The sequence below is a fragment of the Alosa pseudoharengus genome, unplaced genomic scaffold, assembly GCF_046254945.1.
Source record: "Alosa pseudoharengus isolate Yale_2024_CS ecotype anadromous, Long Island Sound unplaced genomic scaffold, YU_APseudo_1.1 YU_APseudo_1.1_scf_91, whole genome shotgun sequence".
Lineage (NCBI taxonomy): Eukaryota > Metazoa > Chordata > Actinopteri > Clupeiformes > Clupeidae > Alosa > Alosa pseudoharengus.
In genome coordinates, this window is record NW_027468883.1 from 119,728 (window position 1) to 135,000 (window position 15,273).

At 41.2% G+C, this 15,273-nt stretch overlaps 1 protein-coding gene across 5 annotated transcripts; it reads right to left on the minus strand.

Annotated features, from left to right (window-relative positions):
* Positions 1-215: 215 nt before the first annotated feature.
* Positions 216-12,966, minus strand: LOC143116194 (uncharacterized). Of its 5 annotated transcripts, none has more exons than XM_076277618.1 (8): positions 12,830-12,966; positions 12,690-12,730; positions 4,794-5,123; positions 4,597-4,659; positions 3,871-3,960; positions 3,012-3,113; positions 2,558-2,598; positions 216-2,415 (listed from the first exon to the last, which is right to left on the minus strand). In XM_076277618.1, the coding sequence occupies exons 2-8, from the start codon at positions 12,727-12,729 to the stop codon at positions 1,963-1,965; spliced, it is 1,119 nt and encodes a 372-aa protein (XP_076133733.1). In that variant the 5' UTR covers position 12,730; positions 12,830-12,966; the 3' UTR covers positions 216-1,962. The 5 variants fall into 5 exon arrangements, with proteins under 5 accessions (XP_076133733.1, XP_076133732.1, XP_076133735.1 ...); XM_076277617.1 differs by having other exon boundaries at positions 12,690-12,760; positions 12,830-12,949; XM_076277620.1 differs by lacking the exon at positions 12,690-12,730 and having other exon boundaries at positions 12,830-12,949.
* Between the last annotated feature and the right edge of the window lie 2,307 nt (positions 12,967-15,273).

Genomic DNA, 15,273 nt, shown 5'->3' on the forward strand with positions numbered 1-15,273 from the left:
CTCATTTCAGACATTCCGTAAGCTACTAATCCTCCGTAACACATATTTGAAGAACATGTGGGAATAAAACTTTACTTTTAGGCATTTAGGCTACCCGATCTGTAATACTGTAGCGTTTCACCAAGAGCCAGAGTTTCAAGAACTGGTTTATTGTACAAGCACACAATACAGCATGTCACACACAGCGGGCCGTGTCAGGCCCAGAACTTAAAGAGGCAGAACTTCCTCGAACCGTAGCCTATATTCCTCGGGGGTCCCGCCCCCCTTCTCGCCAGGCTGCCAACCATGAGCGTGCCCGGGGTTACGCATAGCACGGTCGCTACAATACGTTGCCAACAGCCTTGCTTTGCTCACTGCCGACGTACTCATCCGTAAAATAAGGTGACGCGTCATCATTGAAAGTGGTGACTTGCGCTGCAACCCGCCCCTTTTATGTGAACGCGCACAGGTTAACCCCGGCTCAACAAATCAACTTCATAATCAGCGTCGTAGTACCGATTAACACCACTTAAGATAACCAGGTTTTGTCAACCCTGGTTTAACAAAGTAACCCTGGGTTACATCTGGGTAGGTTAAGCTCCCTTCGTAGTACAGGCCCCTGCCTGACTGTTGCAAAACACACCTGATTATTATAGTTTTTTGTTTTTATTAATCCTTATACATTAAAATGAAAAGTATTACACAGTTATCAAAATACATTCCAGGATGGAAACTTCAGCGCAGATCTGCTAAACATTAAGCATATTGTCAGCCTCACACTTTTTGCAAAACACTTAACACATTTCTCTATATTAGACACCGAAATCTCAGAAAATACCTCTTCTTTGCCATTTTAAGACACTGTTTTTTTTTTTAAAATACACAATTGATCAAAAGTCTAAACACAAATCCACCTGCTGCTCACACAAAATGCAAAATGCCTCCTATCTTCTGCAAAATTAAACACTGTATTCAAAATATCATAAACACATCTCAGAAGCAAGACTCAGCTATTAGACCTAAGCACTACAAGGCAACAGGTGACTTTGTGGTGACTGAGGAGAGAGAGAGAGAGAGAGATAATATTTGAGCTCTTTCTCTGTCTGAGGTTAGATCTATCTACGTATATCGTATATCTATCTATAGTACGATATTTAATATTTACATGACATAGCTTCCAAAGAGAGAGAGAGAGAGAGAGGTCATATACTGTATATATCCAATGATATTTTCTATGAAAATCTACACAAATCTAAGATAACTTTAACATGACTTAAATGATGAATGATCAGGGAGAGTTTTGGCTATGGCTGGGTTTGCACAGACACCTCAGTCAGGCTCAGCCTATTGGAGGCTGGCATGTTTGTATTGGATTGGTGGCAAGAGTGAGCATCATTGATTTCAGAATTCTGATTGGCTGCTGGCACGCCTGTAGGCAGTATCGGATTACCTAGCGTTCATGGGCTTCGGAAAAACCTTTCTCCGAGTGAAAACATCATCATTCCGCGTCATTCACGTCACTTAATGTGTGAGTCAGAGGTCGGAAACTGGGGCTAGATTTTGCTAACAGAGTTGCCCAGTTAGGGGCTCGTCATCACTTTTGTCGTCATGTTGTAGTTCGTTTGTAGTCCATGTGGCCTTTCATGTCCAACAGTTTTAATGTGAACTTGGGAATTTGCCCTTTTAATCACTTGAAAGCTGCATATCTTTCTTTCACGAGCATCTTACACTATATTTTAAGCAAATACAGTTGTTTGTTTAGGATTAGTGAGTCTATGTTTTAACCTTTGTTGTGGCATCCGTGTTTGTCACACATTCCGATGGCAAAGCACATGAACACTTGCTGTCGGAAAAACAAAGTAGCCATGGGGGCGGTCCTTGTCATTCCGAGGTGCTCTGAATGCACCTTTAGTTGCCAGAGCATATGTGTCATCAATTTCAGAATTCTGATTGGCTGCTGGCACACCTGTAGACAGTATCGGATTAGTTGCCAGAGCATAATGTGTCATCAATTGGCTGATTGGCTGCTGACATGTCTGTAGGCAGTATTGGATTGGTAGCAACAGAGTATGCGTCATCAATTTCAGAATTCTGATTGGCTGCTGCCATGTGTGTAGGCTGCATCGGATTGGTTGCAACAGAGTATGTGTCATCAATTTCAGAAATGTGATTGGCTGCTGACATGTGTGTAGGCTGCATCGGATTGGTTGCAACAGAGTAGATCAAAAGGGAGTTGATGTCTTCAGGTTCAGTGTTAGTTTCAGAAAACTGATTGGCTGAAGCTGGATGCTGTTCTGGATTTTGATTGGCTGTGGTGTATATGCTGATGACAAGTGAACTGTCCTGATGATTCCTCTGATTGTTTGGAGTCGGAGGAGTTTGGAGTTTATCTGCACTGCTGTCTGTGTCTTGTACCTCTGCATAGATGCCGTTGATCTGGGCAGAAAGAGACCAGATATACCTCGTTATACATCAGAGACAAACAGTGGAGTGAAAACACACGCACGCACGCACGCACGCACGCACACACACACACACACACACAAACCAATAGTCTAACCAACAGAGAGCTCCATACCTCTTCAGCATTACATGGGTTCCTTAGTGATGATCGTGGTGCTGATAATGACAAAAAACAATGTGTCATGTTTGCAATACATGTTTGAACACTCACTAAAATTAAGTTACATTTAGTCATCTTCAGACACTTATCCTTACACATCTCTGAAATACATAACAGTAAGTTGTAGTTTCATATGTCCTCCTCAAGGCATCTCTTCTGTTTTGTCTACTGCAAATACAATGGGATAGTTCCTATAATATGAAATATGCATATATATGTATAATATATATATTATACATATATATATATATATATATGCATATATGTGTTGTAAATGTGTGTTACATGTGATATACATGTAAAATAATGTAACATACTTGTTTAAAAACATGCATTTTTGAATTGCTTGGCAATCCATATGTAAATGTGTGTGTGTGTGTGTGTGTGTGTGTGTGTGTGTGTGTGTTACTTTCTGTCCTCTTTGCTCTGGTCCTCATCAGTATAATGGTCAACACCAGTAGGCCGACCAGCAGAGCAGCTGCTAGTCCTCCATAGAGAGATGCATTCTGCCCTGTAAGGACATCTGATTACAGACTATCACACAGTAGAATCACTAATGTAACGGAGGCAGACTGAGCTAGCATGCTAGTTGCACGTGTAAATCCTCACAGCCCTAACCTTAAGAACGCTTCTAACCGCTGAGTTGGAAGCCTGGGCTTTTAGCTCAGTGGTTAGAGCGTTCATCTCCGGTGTGTGTGTGTCAAGGTGGCGGGTTCGAGAGCGGCGAACGAACCGACCTTGTGACACTAAGCAAACGCAATTTAGTGCTGTGATACACTCCACACCAGTTGAGGGGGAGGATGTGTTGTGTGATGAGTGATAAGATGTTAAACTTGGCATGGAAGTCATGTTGATCAGGGCAGTCCTGTGAACACAGTGATAGGACTGAGAACACTTTATAGAAATCGTAGGCTATTGCACAATTGCCCTATAGTCATTTGTGATTCTCTGGATCGGGGGAGAGTGAAGTTCTTGTTAGTGGTAGTGTGCAACTGGGAAGGTGTGCCATTCTCCCTATTACAAGTTGTTTAACATCAAATGACTTCGAAGCAGTTATATTAAGGTAAAAAAAATCTACAAGGAAGCTTGACAACGTTAACATTAATTTGTGTGTGTGTGTGTGTGTGTGTGTGTGTGTGTGTGTGTGTGTGTGTGTGTTTGTGTTGTGTGTGTGTGTGTGTGTGTGAGAGAGAGAGAGAGAGAGAGAGGGGGGGGGGGTGGGCGGGCGATAGAGCAGGAGAAAGTGAATTAATGTATAATTTTCTTACATGCATGTGAGTGTGTTGTATTTGAATTCCCTTGTGCAGATGTTGATTCCAACTCTGGAGCTCTTGTGTTTCTGGATGAGTGTGTGTCACCTGTATGGATAGTAGCAAACACATTTGTGTGTGAATGTGTGAGGTGCGTTCAAATTTTTTAAAAAGAGATGGACGTTCAAGGTGAACATGTTTTCCTTGAGTGGTTAAATTTGAAAGATTCTGTGGAAAAATTTCCTCATCAACATTAACCCTATGTTCAGTGTCTATTTAGGCCTATGTTTACGGAGAACGACCTCCTTCTTTGAAAGTGTTCACAATCAAACAAAGGCAAAGGTTCACAAACCTCTGCCAACTGTTTTTTGTTTGCTTAGAGTTTGCCTTTGTTTGTGAATTTGAACGCACCTCATTAACAAGCTTCATTTACAAACTATAAAGCTTCATTTTCATTTACAAACTATAAAGCTTCATTTTATGACCATCACAATCTTGCTATCAAGTCTTGTCTTCAAACGCTATGTGATGGGTGGAGTAAAGAACTATGACAGTTGGAATTAGCTCCAAACCCCCTTTAAACACTTTGGACAAACCATGCAGTGAGTGAATTGTGTTAATGTGTCTCTTACATAATTAATAGCTATGGTCTATGGCCTATAGACTTCGCATAGGCCTACCTCCTATGGTGGTGTGTGTTTCTTACCATAAATAAGTATGTCAGGTAACTGCTCCTCCACCTACCTGTAGCACTGTCGTGTGCTGATGTACTTCCTGTGGTCAGTGGAGGTTTGGAGGTGGGAGGGGCTAAATGAGGAAGGGGGAGGAGACAGATAGGAGGGAGGGGAACAGGGGGAGTTAGCCTGATAATGTGTGAAGTTTTGGAGGAAATATAATGACCCAGATCTGGATTGATCTTGTTAAAATGTTCTGTAACTCACGGTGCTCCACCTCCAGGTGCACTGGATCTGTATGATGTTCATCGTAATATCCTGCAGTTAAACACCAGTACACCCCAGCATCTTCTCTGATCAGATCATCTATGGTTGCAGTGATGTCTTTAGTTGTTGAGTCATAGTATAGAGAATATCTCCCTATTGTAAATGTCTCACCATCCTTATTTGACTCAATGAGTGTGACATTCTTACTAATGTCCATTTTCTGTAGGAGAACTGATTGGATTTCAATTTGTATATCAATTTTACATGGGATGTTCACTCTTCCACTTACATAACCCCTCAGTGTCTGAAGGCAACATACCAAGCTCACTCCTAACACATGGAGAGAAGAAAGGGAGAGGAGGGAGAGAGAGAGAGAGACCAATCAGCTGTATTGATTATCCATCATCATTTATGACAAGTAAGTAAGCGAGTAAGATGCACAGTACATGACAATACACTTTTTTACAGTTTTTCCCAATTGCTTAAACCAGGGCTTTGAACCGATTTTTTCCCCAATCGGTTCGTTCCGAACAGAAACGGAATTATAACGTTTCCGGTTATGAGTTCCACCAATAAATTGACGTTCCCGAACCGGTTAGAACAAAAAAATACAGTTCCCGGAACGGTTAATTTCGTTCCTGTCAGCTGTTTAATGCTATAGAATTATGTCACATCTTTCTCATCCAGCTTAAACCAAATGTAATAACATTACAACCATTATTACATAATAATAATTATATTATTAATAATAATAATCTATCTATAAAGCAAGAAGCGTCTGTGTGTTTGTGTGTGAGTGTGTCTGTGGCACGCATATCTCGCTGACCGTTTGTCAGACTGATTTCAAACTTGGCAGGTGTCTTGCTACGGGCATGAGTAAGTGCACTGCCGAATTTGACGTTGTTTGAATAAGAAATGCAAAAGATATCGTTAAATAGCCTATATCGGTAAAAGAAGCACACATTGGCTTTCGCCGCTAGCCACTCCCCCTTCCACAGCACTGTAGGGCTGTAGCCTAAGCTACCAGTGAAGATAGAAGCAGGGCTTTGGCAGAACTGATCAGTGTAGGTTACACGGGTAAAAACTTAAGCGAGTGCAAGATAACTCCAAGGATTTTGCAACAACACCCCAACATGCCAACACACGCAGGCTATGCAGTGGCTCTTCAAAATGACGTAAAAAAAGATGTGATATAAGCGGACAATTCGAATAGCCCAGGCTACTTTGGACTGTCTTTAGACATTGAATAGGCAAACGACAATTCCAACTGCAAGGTCCAAAATTGAACCGAGCGATAATGGTCCCGAATTAAGGAACGTCTCAGAATGCCACACATGCAAAGCATAACCAGCAACAAGCAACGAGTGACAGACAGAGTGTGATCTCACTTAGGCCTATATAGCCCAGGCTACGTTGGACTGTCTTTAGACTTTGAATAAGCACACGACAATTCCAACTGCAAGGTCCTAAATTGAAACGAGCGATAATGGTCCCGAATCAAAGAACGTCCCAGAATGCCACACATAAAGCATAACCAGCGACAAGAAAACGAGTGGCAGACAGTGTGATGTCACTTATATGAATAGCCCAGGCTACTTTGGACTGTCTTTAGACTTTGAATAAACAAACGACAATTCCAACTGCAAGGTCCTAAATTGAAACGAGCGATAATGGTCCCGAATTAAAGAACGTCTCAGAATGCCACACATGCAAAGCATATCCAGCCACAAGCAACGAGTGGCAGACAGAGTTATAGGCCACCAGAGACTGTTTTTGAGTCACACCGTTGCAAATTCCATATGATGCATCAATAGGCTAAGCATATAGCCTTGACTCAAAACAGCTGTTGTCATTTTGATTTGCAAATAATATCACATGCAGCCATGCTTAAATTCTGCTCACTTCACATTTATTATATTATATTATCTGTAGGCCTATTCATTATTGAATGCTTACCTGGAATTATGTTTTTCCCTATCATCCTATTTTTAAAGCAGGCCTACTGTACCTGCAGGCATGTAATTGGGCTACAGGAATAGCATGTTTGAACGGGCACTGCACTAGTAATAATTAAATAGGCCTACAATTATTTCAAATGTGTAGTTTATTGTTAAAAGAGAAAATTTCCACACAAACGTAACGACATTATTAAGACACATGGTTATGTCACTCGGGCAACAACAAATTGCAACTGTCGTCGGGGGAAAGGCCATCCAGTAGGCCTAATCAGGGGCGCCTGCAGGAATTAATGCTATGGTACACACACCCATCACCCCCGCAAAAAAAAATCACTCGTGAACAATATTTGTCCGTTTTAGGTCCGTGCATTGGTCAGCAAAAAAGTAGCCTACAAAGCATAACAACATCCACATGCAATAATACAACGACAATGTCTACAATGACCAATTCATTTGGACAACTTGATACAGCCCTATACAGGCTAAAGTTACCTTTAGTTTTGTTCTAGCGTAACGTGACGTCTGGCTTTAGCGCAGTCTAACGTTCTGACAAGCACACCAATTGCCTACCTTGCCCATCTGGAATAACTCCTAGTTTTGCTGCCTCCATCCTTTCTGTTTTCGTTGTTTAAACTTGTGATATCCATAATGAGTATTGAGTTAGTGAATTAGCTCAACATTGTGTGCTGATAACCATATATAGATAGCCGAGTAAAATAAAACAACAAGTAGCCTATTGCGTGTCTGCGTGCGTATTCTCTCTCCTGCTCAAACAAAATGCGTGCACGTTAATTTTGATAACGTGTTCACTAACTTTACGTAATAGATGGTAAATAGCCCAATGGCATGCAGCTAAAGGGATACTGTGCATATTTGGAAAGGTATGGTAGGCCAATTTGGTGTGAATACACGCACACAAGGGAAATGTTCTGTTGTTGAGTAACGTTAGCTTGATGGTACGCACAGTGCGTACGGACGTACACCTGCAGGCGCGTCTGGGCCTAATGTTCGCTAGTCCATTATTATGACCGCCGCGCAGCGAAGCGGCGGTCATATAGGTTTAGTCAGATTTTTTTTTTTTTTTTTTTTTTTTTTTTTTCGCATGCCCAAATTTCTGTCAATGAGTCCCGGGACACTGAAAGACCGGGGTAGACGAAACTTGGTGGGCATGTAACCCCATATGGATAGCATGGAACCATCGTTTTTCGTTTTGATCTGTAGCCCCCCTGCTGGACTGCACCCCCCGAAAGGAGGGTAGGGCAGACACAGTTTTCTGTTTTCCGTAAGGTTTAGGAGGACCATTTTTTTTTGGTATGTTGATCTCAAGGGGCCATGTCAACCCATTCCATAACCACTCATTTCATGTATAGCGCCACCTAGTTAAACACAAAAAAGTAAAAATGAGGTGTTGTAATTGCAGGTATCTGTGACCTAACATAGTCAAAACTGCACGAAATTGGAAGTGTAGGATCATTATGACACCCTCTGAATGCACGCCAAGTTTCGTGGAATTCCGTTCATGGGGGGCCACACAATAAATTCATTCATGTTACTATACACCAACTGGCCTGTAGGTGGCCGGAGACAGTTTTCTGTGAATATCTCGAGAACCGTAGGGCCTAGGAGGTCCACCTTTTTTTTGTATGTTGATCTCAAGGGGCCATGTCAACCCATCCCATTACCACTTATTTCATGTATAGCGCCACCTAGTTAAAAATTAAGCAAAAAATTAGGTGTTTTCATCACAATATCTCTGGCTGACATGGTCAAAACTGCACGAAATTGAAAGTGTAGGATCATTATGACACCCTCCTAATGCATGCCAAGTTTTGTGTACTTTCGTTCATGGGGGGCCTTACAATAAAACAATTTATGTGTACATTTAGTGACGTACACCAACAAGGATTCCCGGGACACTGAAAGACCGGGGTACACAAAACTTGGTGGGCATGTACCCCCACATGGATAGCATGGAACTGTCATTTTTCGTTTTGATCTGTAGCCCCCCCGCTGGACTGGACCCCCCGAAAGGAGGGTAGGCCAGACACAGTTCTCTGTGAATATCTTGAGAACTGTAGGGCCTAGGATGACCATTTTTTCCGTATATTTGCCTCCAGGGGTCATGTTAGCCCAGTTCATGTGCACACATGTGCACAAACAGATACACACACACACACACATTCACAGTAATCATGACACATACTCACACAGTAGACATATGTACGCTTCCATGCACAGGCACATACGCAGGCACGCACACACACACACACACACACACACACACACACACACACACTCACACACACACACACACCCACACACATAACATAAACATAACACAAGGCAAGATGGAGGTGGGGTTGTATAAAATGAATTTTACATGTGAAATCTATGAACTAATCATGTTTTGGTACTTGTTGTCTAGCAGATACCAGTGAGAATTGAGTGTGGATAATGCAATTTAGTGAGACAGTTAGAATCATATAGGCCTTTCAGCGTGATTTCTTTTTGTGGAAAAAATGTGCTGGACTGGGCGGCGGTCATATTTTGTACCGCTCTGCGGTACATCTAGTTAACGTGGAGTCAACAAATATAGATATTGATATTGTGTTTGGAATGAGCGTTTTAATTAACGATGGATCGTAATTCACCTCTTATTTAAGATGTGGAGTGGAGACTTTGTAATCCATCGCTCTCTCTCCATTCAGTCAGCGAATGTCTGATGTGATGTCACACAGAAAGTGAACCTCAGCCGTCATGGTAACGTGCGCAGGAAAATAATTACTTTTTTTTTTTAGTTAATTAGGCAACGAAAACTTTGAGGAACGAAATAAAACCGGTATTAACCGGTTACCATTATTTTAAATAAGTGTTCCTGTTCCAGAACATAAAAAATAATAACGTTTCCGGTTTCGTTTCTGTTCCCTGTAAAATACAAAAAGTTCCCGGTTTTCGTTTTCGTTCCTTGAACCGGTTCAAAGCCCTGGCTTAAACACATTTTTTTAAACCTTCCACCCTTTTCTTCAAATTGTAAACAAAAACCCCAAATCTCAAATAACATCCACAAAACCTCTGTCAGCCTCTGCAAAACTGAACAATCGCCTCAAAACAGTTGTACCAGTGCTCAAAACAAAACGCTGTCTTTAGTCAAATTCAAACAACAGATCTGCAAACCACTGCCCTTGTTTACCGTTTGACATAATTACTAATGGAATTGACAGTTTGTGTTTTGGAATGCATGCAACTTGTGAAATGGCAACCAGCTGGTACTAGTGGATGTAAGTTTCCCCCTGTTTATTAAGGCTATTGAATCTGCTAAGAACATGCAGTCATCCACCTCACATGCAAACATGTGTTTTGGGTAATTTGGTTAAGTTTATCTGGCATCTACTGTAACTTGTTGTAGTGTATTTGCCGATCTGGTTTTACCTTGCTGTTGAATTGATATTGGTCACATTTGAGTTTATGGTTTACTGTTTGATACATTGTTAATTCACACCACCATTCATACTGTATCAGGCACGGCGCTACGGGTGGGCCTGGATGGGCCTAGGCCCACCCACTTTTCAACAGGCCCACCCAAAACTTTTCTTAAAAAAAAAAAAAACGTTTAATATAGTCGTTGTTTAGGTACCTTAAACGTGCACAAACGGTCTCGTATCGCTGCAACCAGGAGATGAAGGATAGCTGAGATCCATAACACCTAGCACATCTGTATGGCTTAATAATGGCTTCTGAAATGTTTTTTTTTTTTTTGCAATGCAGCTTGTTGATATTGTGATCGTTGATCCGATTTGCATTAAAGGGCCTAATGGGTGTGATTGATCTTTATGAGCTCTCTTGGAGCATGTTTTACATGACGTTGTCAATGAACAAGTTCTGTGCCCGAGGGGTAGGCCTAGTAGCCAGCTGATTTTGCCAGGGCTTCATCCCCGAATGTATTTTCTACAGTTGACTAACAAATATGAAACCATTATTCCGATCGCGCATTGAAACTTTGAGATGAGATGGACGTATTTAACATACAAGCGGACACGGGTGAACTCATTCTTCTTCATGCAGCAGATTTAACATGAACGTTACCTTCCATAACACATAATTTGGAGGCTACGTGTGCGCGCGAGGTTAGACATGTCATTGTTTGCATTTAATATTTGGTATAGGCCTACGTTACAAGGAAATCATGAAGTCATCAATAACAAGGTGGTGGTGGAGTTATCCTGTTCTCGTCATTTAGACTAGCCTACAAGTTCAGGTTTGTTATCAGCCTCGAGCTGGCCAAACAGTGGTGGCCTGCTTTGCCTAGTTGTAAAATCGAATTAGTGAGTCTTCAATGTTCCCTTCTCCCTAAGCTAAGCATAACAAACCATATATTGCTATTTAAAAGCCACTCTGCTAAGTGGCTATATAGTTCGTTTCTAGCAAACAGAAAATGTCAAGATAGCTAAATGTCATTACATCCTCTGTCAAAATTGTATTGTCCATAATATTTAATAAATGTGGTGCAAATGAGGCTTGAGTCAGTGGATTCATTTATGAAAAGTGAGCAGCAAGTCAGGCAAAATGGGAATTATGAAAACCGTTTAGACTCTATGGGCTAAGCCCCGAATGTTTTCAACTGCCCTGCATATTGATTGAAACTGTCGGGCAGTGTGATTGATCTGTATTGTTGAAAACCTAAAACAAATGAAATATTCGACTTCATGTTATACAAGCAGAACTAAACTATGTTTGGGGGAAATATTAGATTCCCACTTTTACAGCCTATAGGCCTTAGGTCTATTCGAGAGATGCGCTAAAGCACAGCCAGCAGGTATGGTGCGTAATGGAGATTCCAAAGCGCTCTTATTTGGTCAGAACCACGGACAGTGATCGAGGATGGGTACAGTACGTCCGTCCTTTTTACAATGCAACAAACTATTTAAAGAGCATCAAGCTATTCAAATCTCTATTATGTAAGCACAAATAATATAACACTATATTAGTCAGTCATTTTTATTAGGTTAAACAGTGATTTGATAAAGTTATTTTTAAGGCCCACCCACAATTGGTCTGGCCCATCCAAAACTGGAATCCTGGCGCCGTGCCTGTACTGTATATATCTTATCATATGCCATGACACAACTCTGTTATAGCTGATTCTCCACCATTCATATATATCTTATCATATGCCATGACACTACTCTGTTATAGCTGATAAACTTGGTAATTATTCACCAAAGACTGTTACTATATTCATTCTGGTTCTAATGATCAACGTCTAAGCTACACTCACACAGTAAACTTGTCACTTAGTCTTATCCTGTTTACTGAGTCTTTCTGGTAGAAATGCAATTCTCTTCCTGAAGTGCGTCTTGTGCCATCTTACAATGTGAAAAGGGAAACCTATTTTAGAGACGCAACCCGTTTTGTACCAATCTGTAAGTATTTCCATTTCATCCCACCTCTTGTAACTTTCACCTCAGGTGCTTTATACACCATGTCCTATTCTCTACACCTGACTATATGCATTTGTCATGTATACAGACCTTACTGTCCTGTATTGACCCTAGGCAGATGGGTCAGGCCCTTGAGTCGTGGATCTGCTCGAGGTTTCTTCCTATATGTATCTCAAATTCTAGGGAGTTTTTCCTCGCCCCTGTTACCCATGGGCCTCTCTCTTTCTTTTCTTTTCTTCCTTTCTTTTCTTTTTTCTCTGATTGCCTACATTCTGTAAAGCGCCATGATACATGTGTAATGTCTTGGCGCTCTATAAGCACAATAAATTGAAAATTGAATTAGAATTGACTCAAAGTTAACCATAATGTCCAAACCACACAGATCAATGCCACTCCTCTCTGTTCTTTCACTTCCTGTTTCTAAAGAAACTCATCTCTTCTGGCGTAACTGAGCAGAAAGACCTAATGTCCAATAATAACACAGATGTGACATCACTCACCTGAGAGCAGGAGCAAGGTGGAGGAGGTAAAGACCCTCATGCTGATCGAGATAAAAAAGCAGGAGAAATGCCTGGTCTACAATTGAAAGACTTCCGTAAATTCTGTGTTCTGCAAAAGTTCTGTAAAACTTTAAACTTACCAACTGTATCTCCGATCCCTGTTACTATAACCTAACCTATAGATCCTTTAGCATGACTGAGCATCTCTTATGTTGATAATAAAATAAAAGCCCAGATTCCATCAGCTGCTCGAGTGTGTGGCTTCTCTCTCCTAACGTCTAAGTCTTTAAATATTTGCTTCCTTCTCTGAGTTTCACTTTAAACATACAGAGGAAGGGGTGTGTTTGTTTGTGTGTGTGTCTGTGTGTGTGTGTGTGTGTGTATGTGTGCGTGCATGCCTTTGTGCGTGTGTGTGTGTGTGTGTGTGTGTGTGTACGTGCATGCGTGCATGCGTCTGTACACTGTACAGTCTGTACTCTGCATAATAATGTTTTAGAACCTTCAAAATTAGAAAACTGATGCAACTGAGATGGAGGACAACTGCACGTAGAGTAGAACGTAGGCCTATTGTCCGAAGGAACTTACATTAAATGAGGAGATATTTGCTGAATGTCACAAAAAAAAGTGTTACAGAAATTGCTTGGCATCGCTTATTCAATGGCTCTCTACCGAAACACCTGTAGTTTGCGGAGGACGAACGAGAAAGCACTCAAAACTTCAAGTTGCCCTATAACTTTACTCTCCAAACTCTTCACTGCACTGTAGGCAATTAACTGACAGTATGATAGGCTATTTATTTTCTGTAGGCTACAATAAACACATTTATTTCTTTCAACTTTTGCAAAATTACGCACTTGGCTACTGAACGCAAATCAGCAGGAGAGAGAATGCACGTAGCCTACGTAGCGTGTAGCGCAATGTGTAGGCTATTTGGTTACCAACTAACACTGTTAGCCAATTCACTAACTTAAGACTTCAGTGCCATCATATACAACGTTTTTTTACACAACAAATACAGAAAGGATGGAGGCAGCAAAAGTAGAGAAGTCATTTCAGATGGGGCAAGAACATGGTGAATTTCTATGCTTGTCAAAACGTAGTCCTACCCTGTATTAGAGGAGCTGATCATCATAAGCACACTCGCTGTTTAAAGTCATACACCACGCTAAACTAAAACTAAAATGTTACAAAGGTGGCAAAAATAATATAGGGTATTATTAGCCATGACATTACTAGGCTATGAATCGTTCGTTCATTTTTTTTTTTTTTTTTGGGGGGGGGGGGGGGGGGGGTGTTTAACAACCCTTATTGTACTTATTCAAAATCATCCCCCCCTCTGGTTTTTACACAAATCGCACCCTGCGTCTGTATGTATGGTGTGCATATGTGGTGAGTATCTGTCTGAAGATGTGGGTTTTTTATTTGAGGTTTTGGTCTCAAAATAGCACCCAGAGGAGCAGCCTGAGGATGACTTCCTGTTTCCTGCGTCCTTCTGTCAGTCTCTGTAACCTTCTCCTGTACACTTAGTAATCAACACTGAAAATACATCCCCAGTGGACAGGCTCCACAGGTGATCTGCATGCAGGGCACTGACCATGCTCTGGTGGCCCCCTGGCTTCTGCCCCTACTGCACTAGGATGGAACTCAGGATCTCAGTCTAAACCAAAGATTCTAGAACAGCTCCGCTCTAGAATCTTTGGTCTATACTGACATTGCACTATTCCCACCCTCTTTTCAATTGTACTGTATATTGCATCTTGCCTGTGCCTGTTGAGGTGTCCACGAACATAGCAACCTTTACAGGGACAACAAGCGGACATCCCCAGCCGCACTCTCCCTCTGGACAATTGCATTACCCTTAGTGTTTATGCAACCAAGCTAAGATAAGAATTCATGTCTTACCAGGTTTTGTATACTGATCATTGCTTAATGATGAATAAATGGTGCCATTTTCCCATGTCAGTCCAAATAAGTCCAAATAAGTAGTTGTTGACAGGAGACCCAGGTTCAAGGCCGGGTCGGGTGACTGCTTCCTCCATTTACTACAGTGGGACACCTGGACTATTTGACTATATACCATATCAATATTTAAACCCTAACCGGCTGTCTAGTTGTGATCAAATTACCCAAGATGCAAAAGCCCAGTAGTAACATGCAAGTATCGTAAAGACCATAATATTTAAAGAGCAATATTGGACCTTGATCAATTTGTTCTTCATAATAAATATTGTTGAACCTTTTGGCCTGAGATTATAGACAACATGGCCATAGCTAATTAAACGTCCATTTAAACCCTAATGTGTAAAACAGACTTTCCAAATGATGTACAGAAACTTTGCTCATAATGTCTTCATGTTATATTCATGATATTATTGGACATTAGGCCTTACTGCTCGATCACACCAGAAGAAGGGATGACTGTCCTCAGAAACAGGAAGTGATGTACAGTAATAGAGAAGTGAACCTTTCTTGTGTGGTTTGGCCATGTTGTTGTAGTCAGTGTGCCCTCATGGTGATAGAGATAATAAATACATAAATAAAACTTAAATAAAAAAGTTAGACAGTTATAACACTTCTATATAAC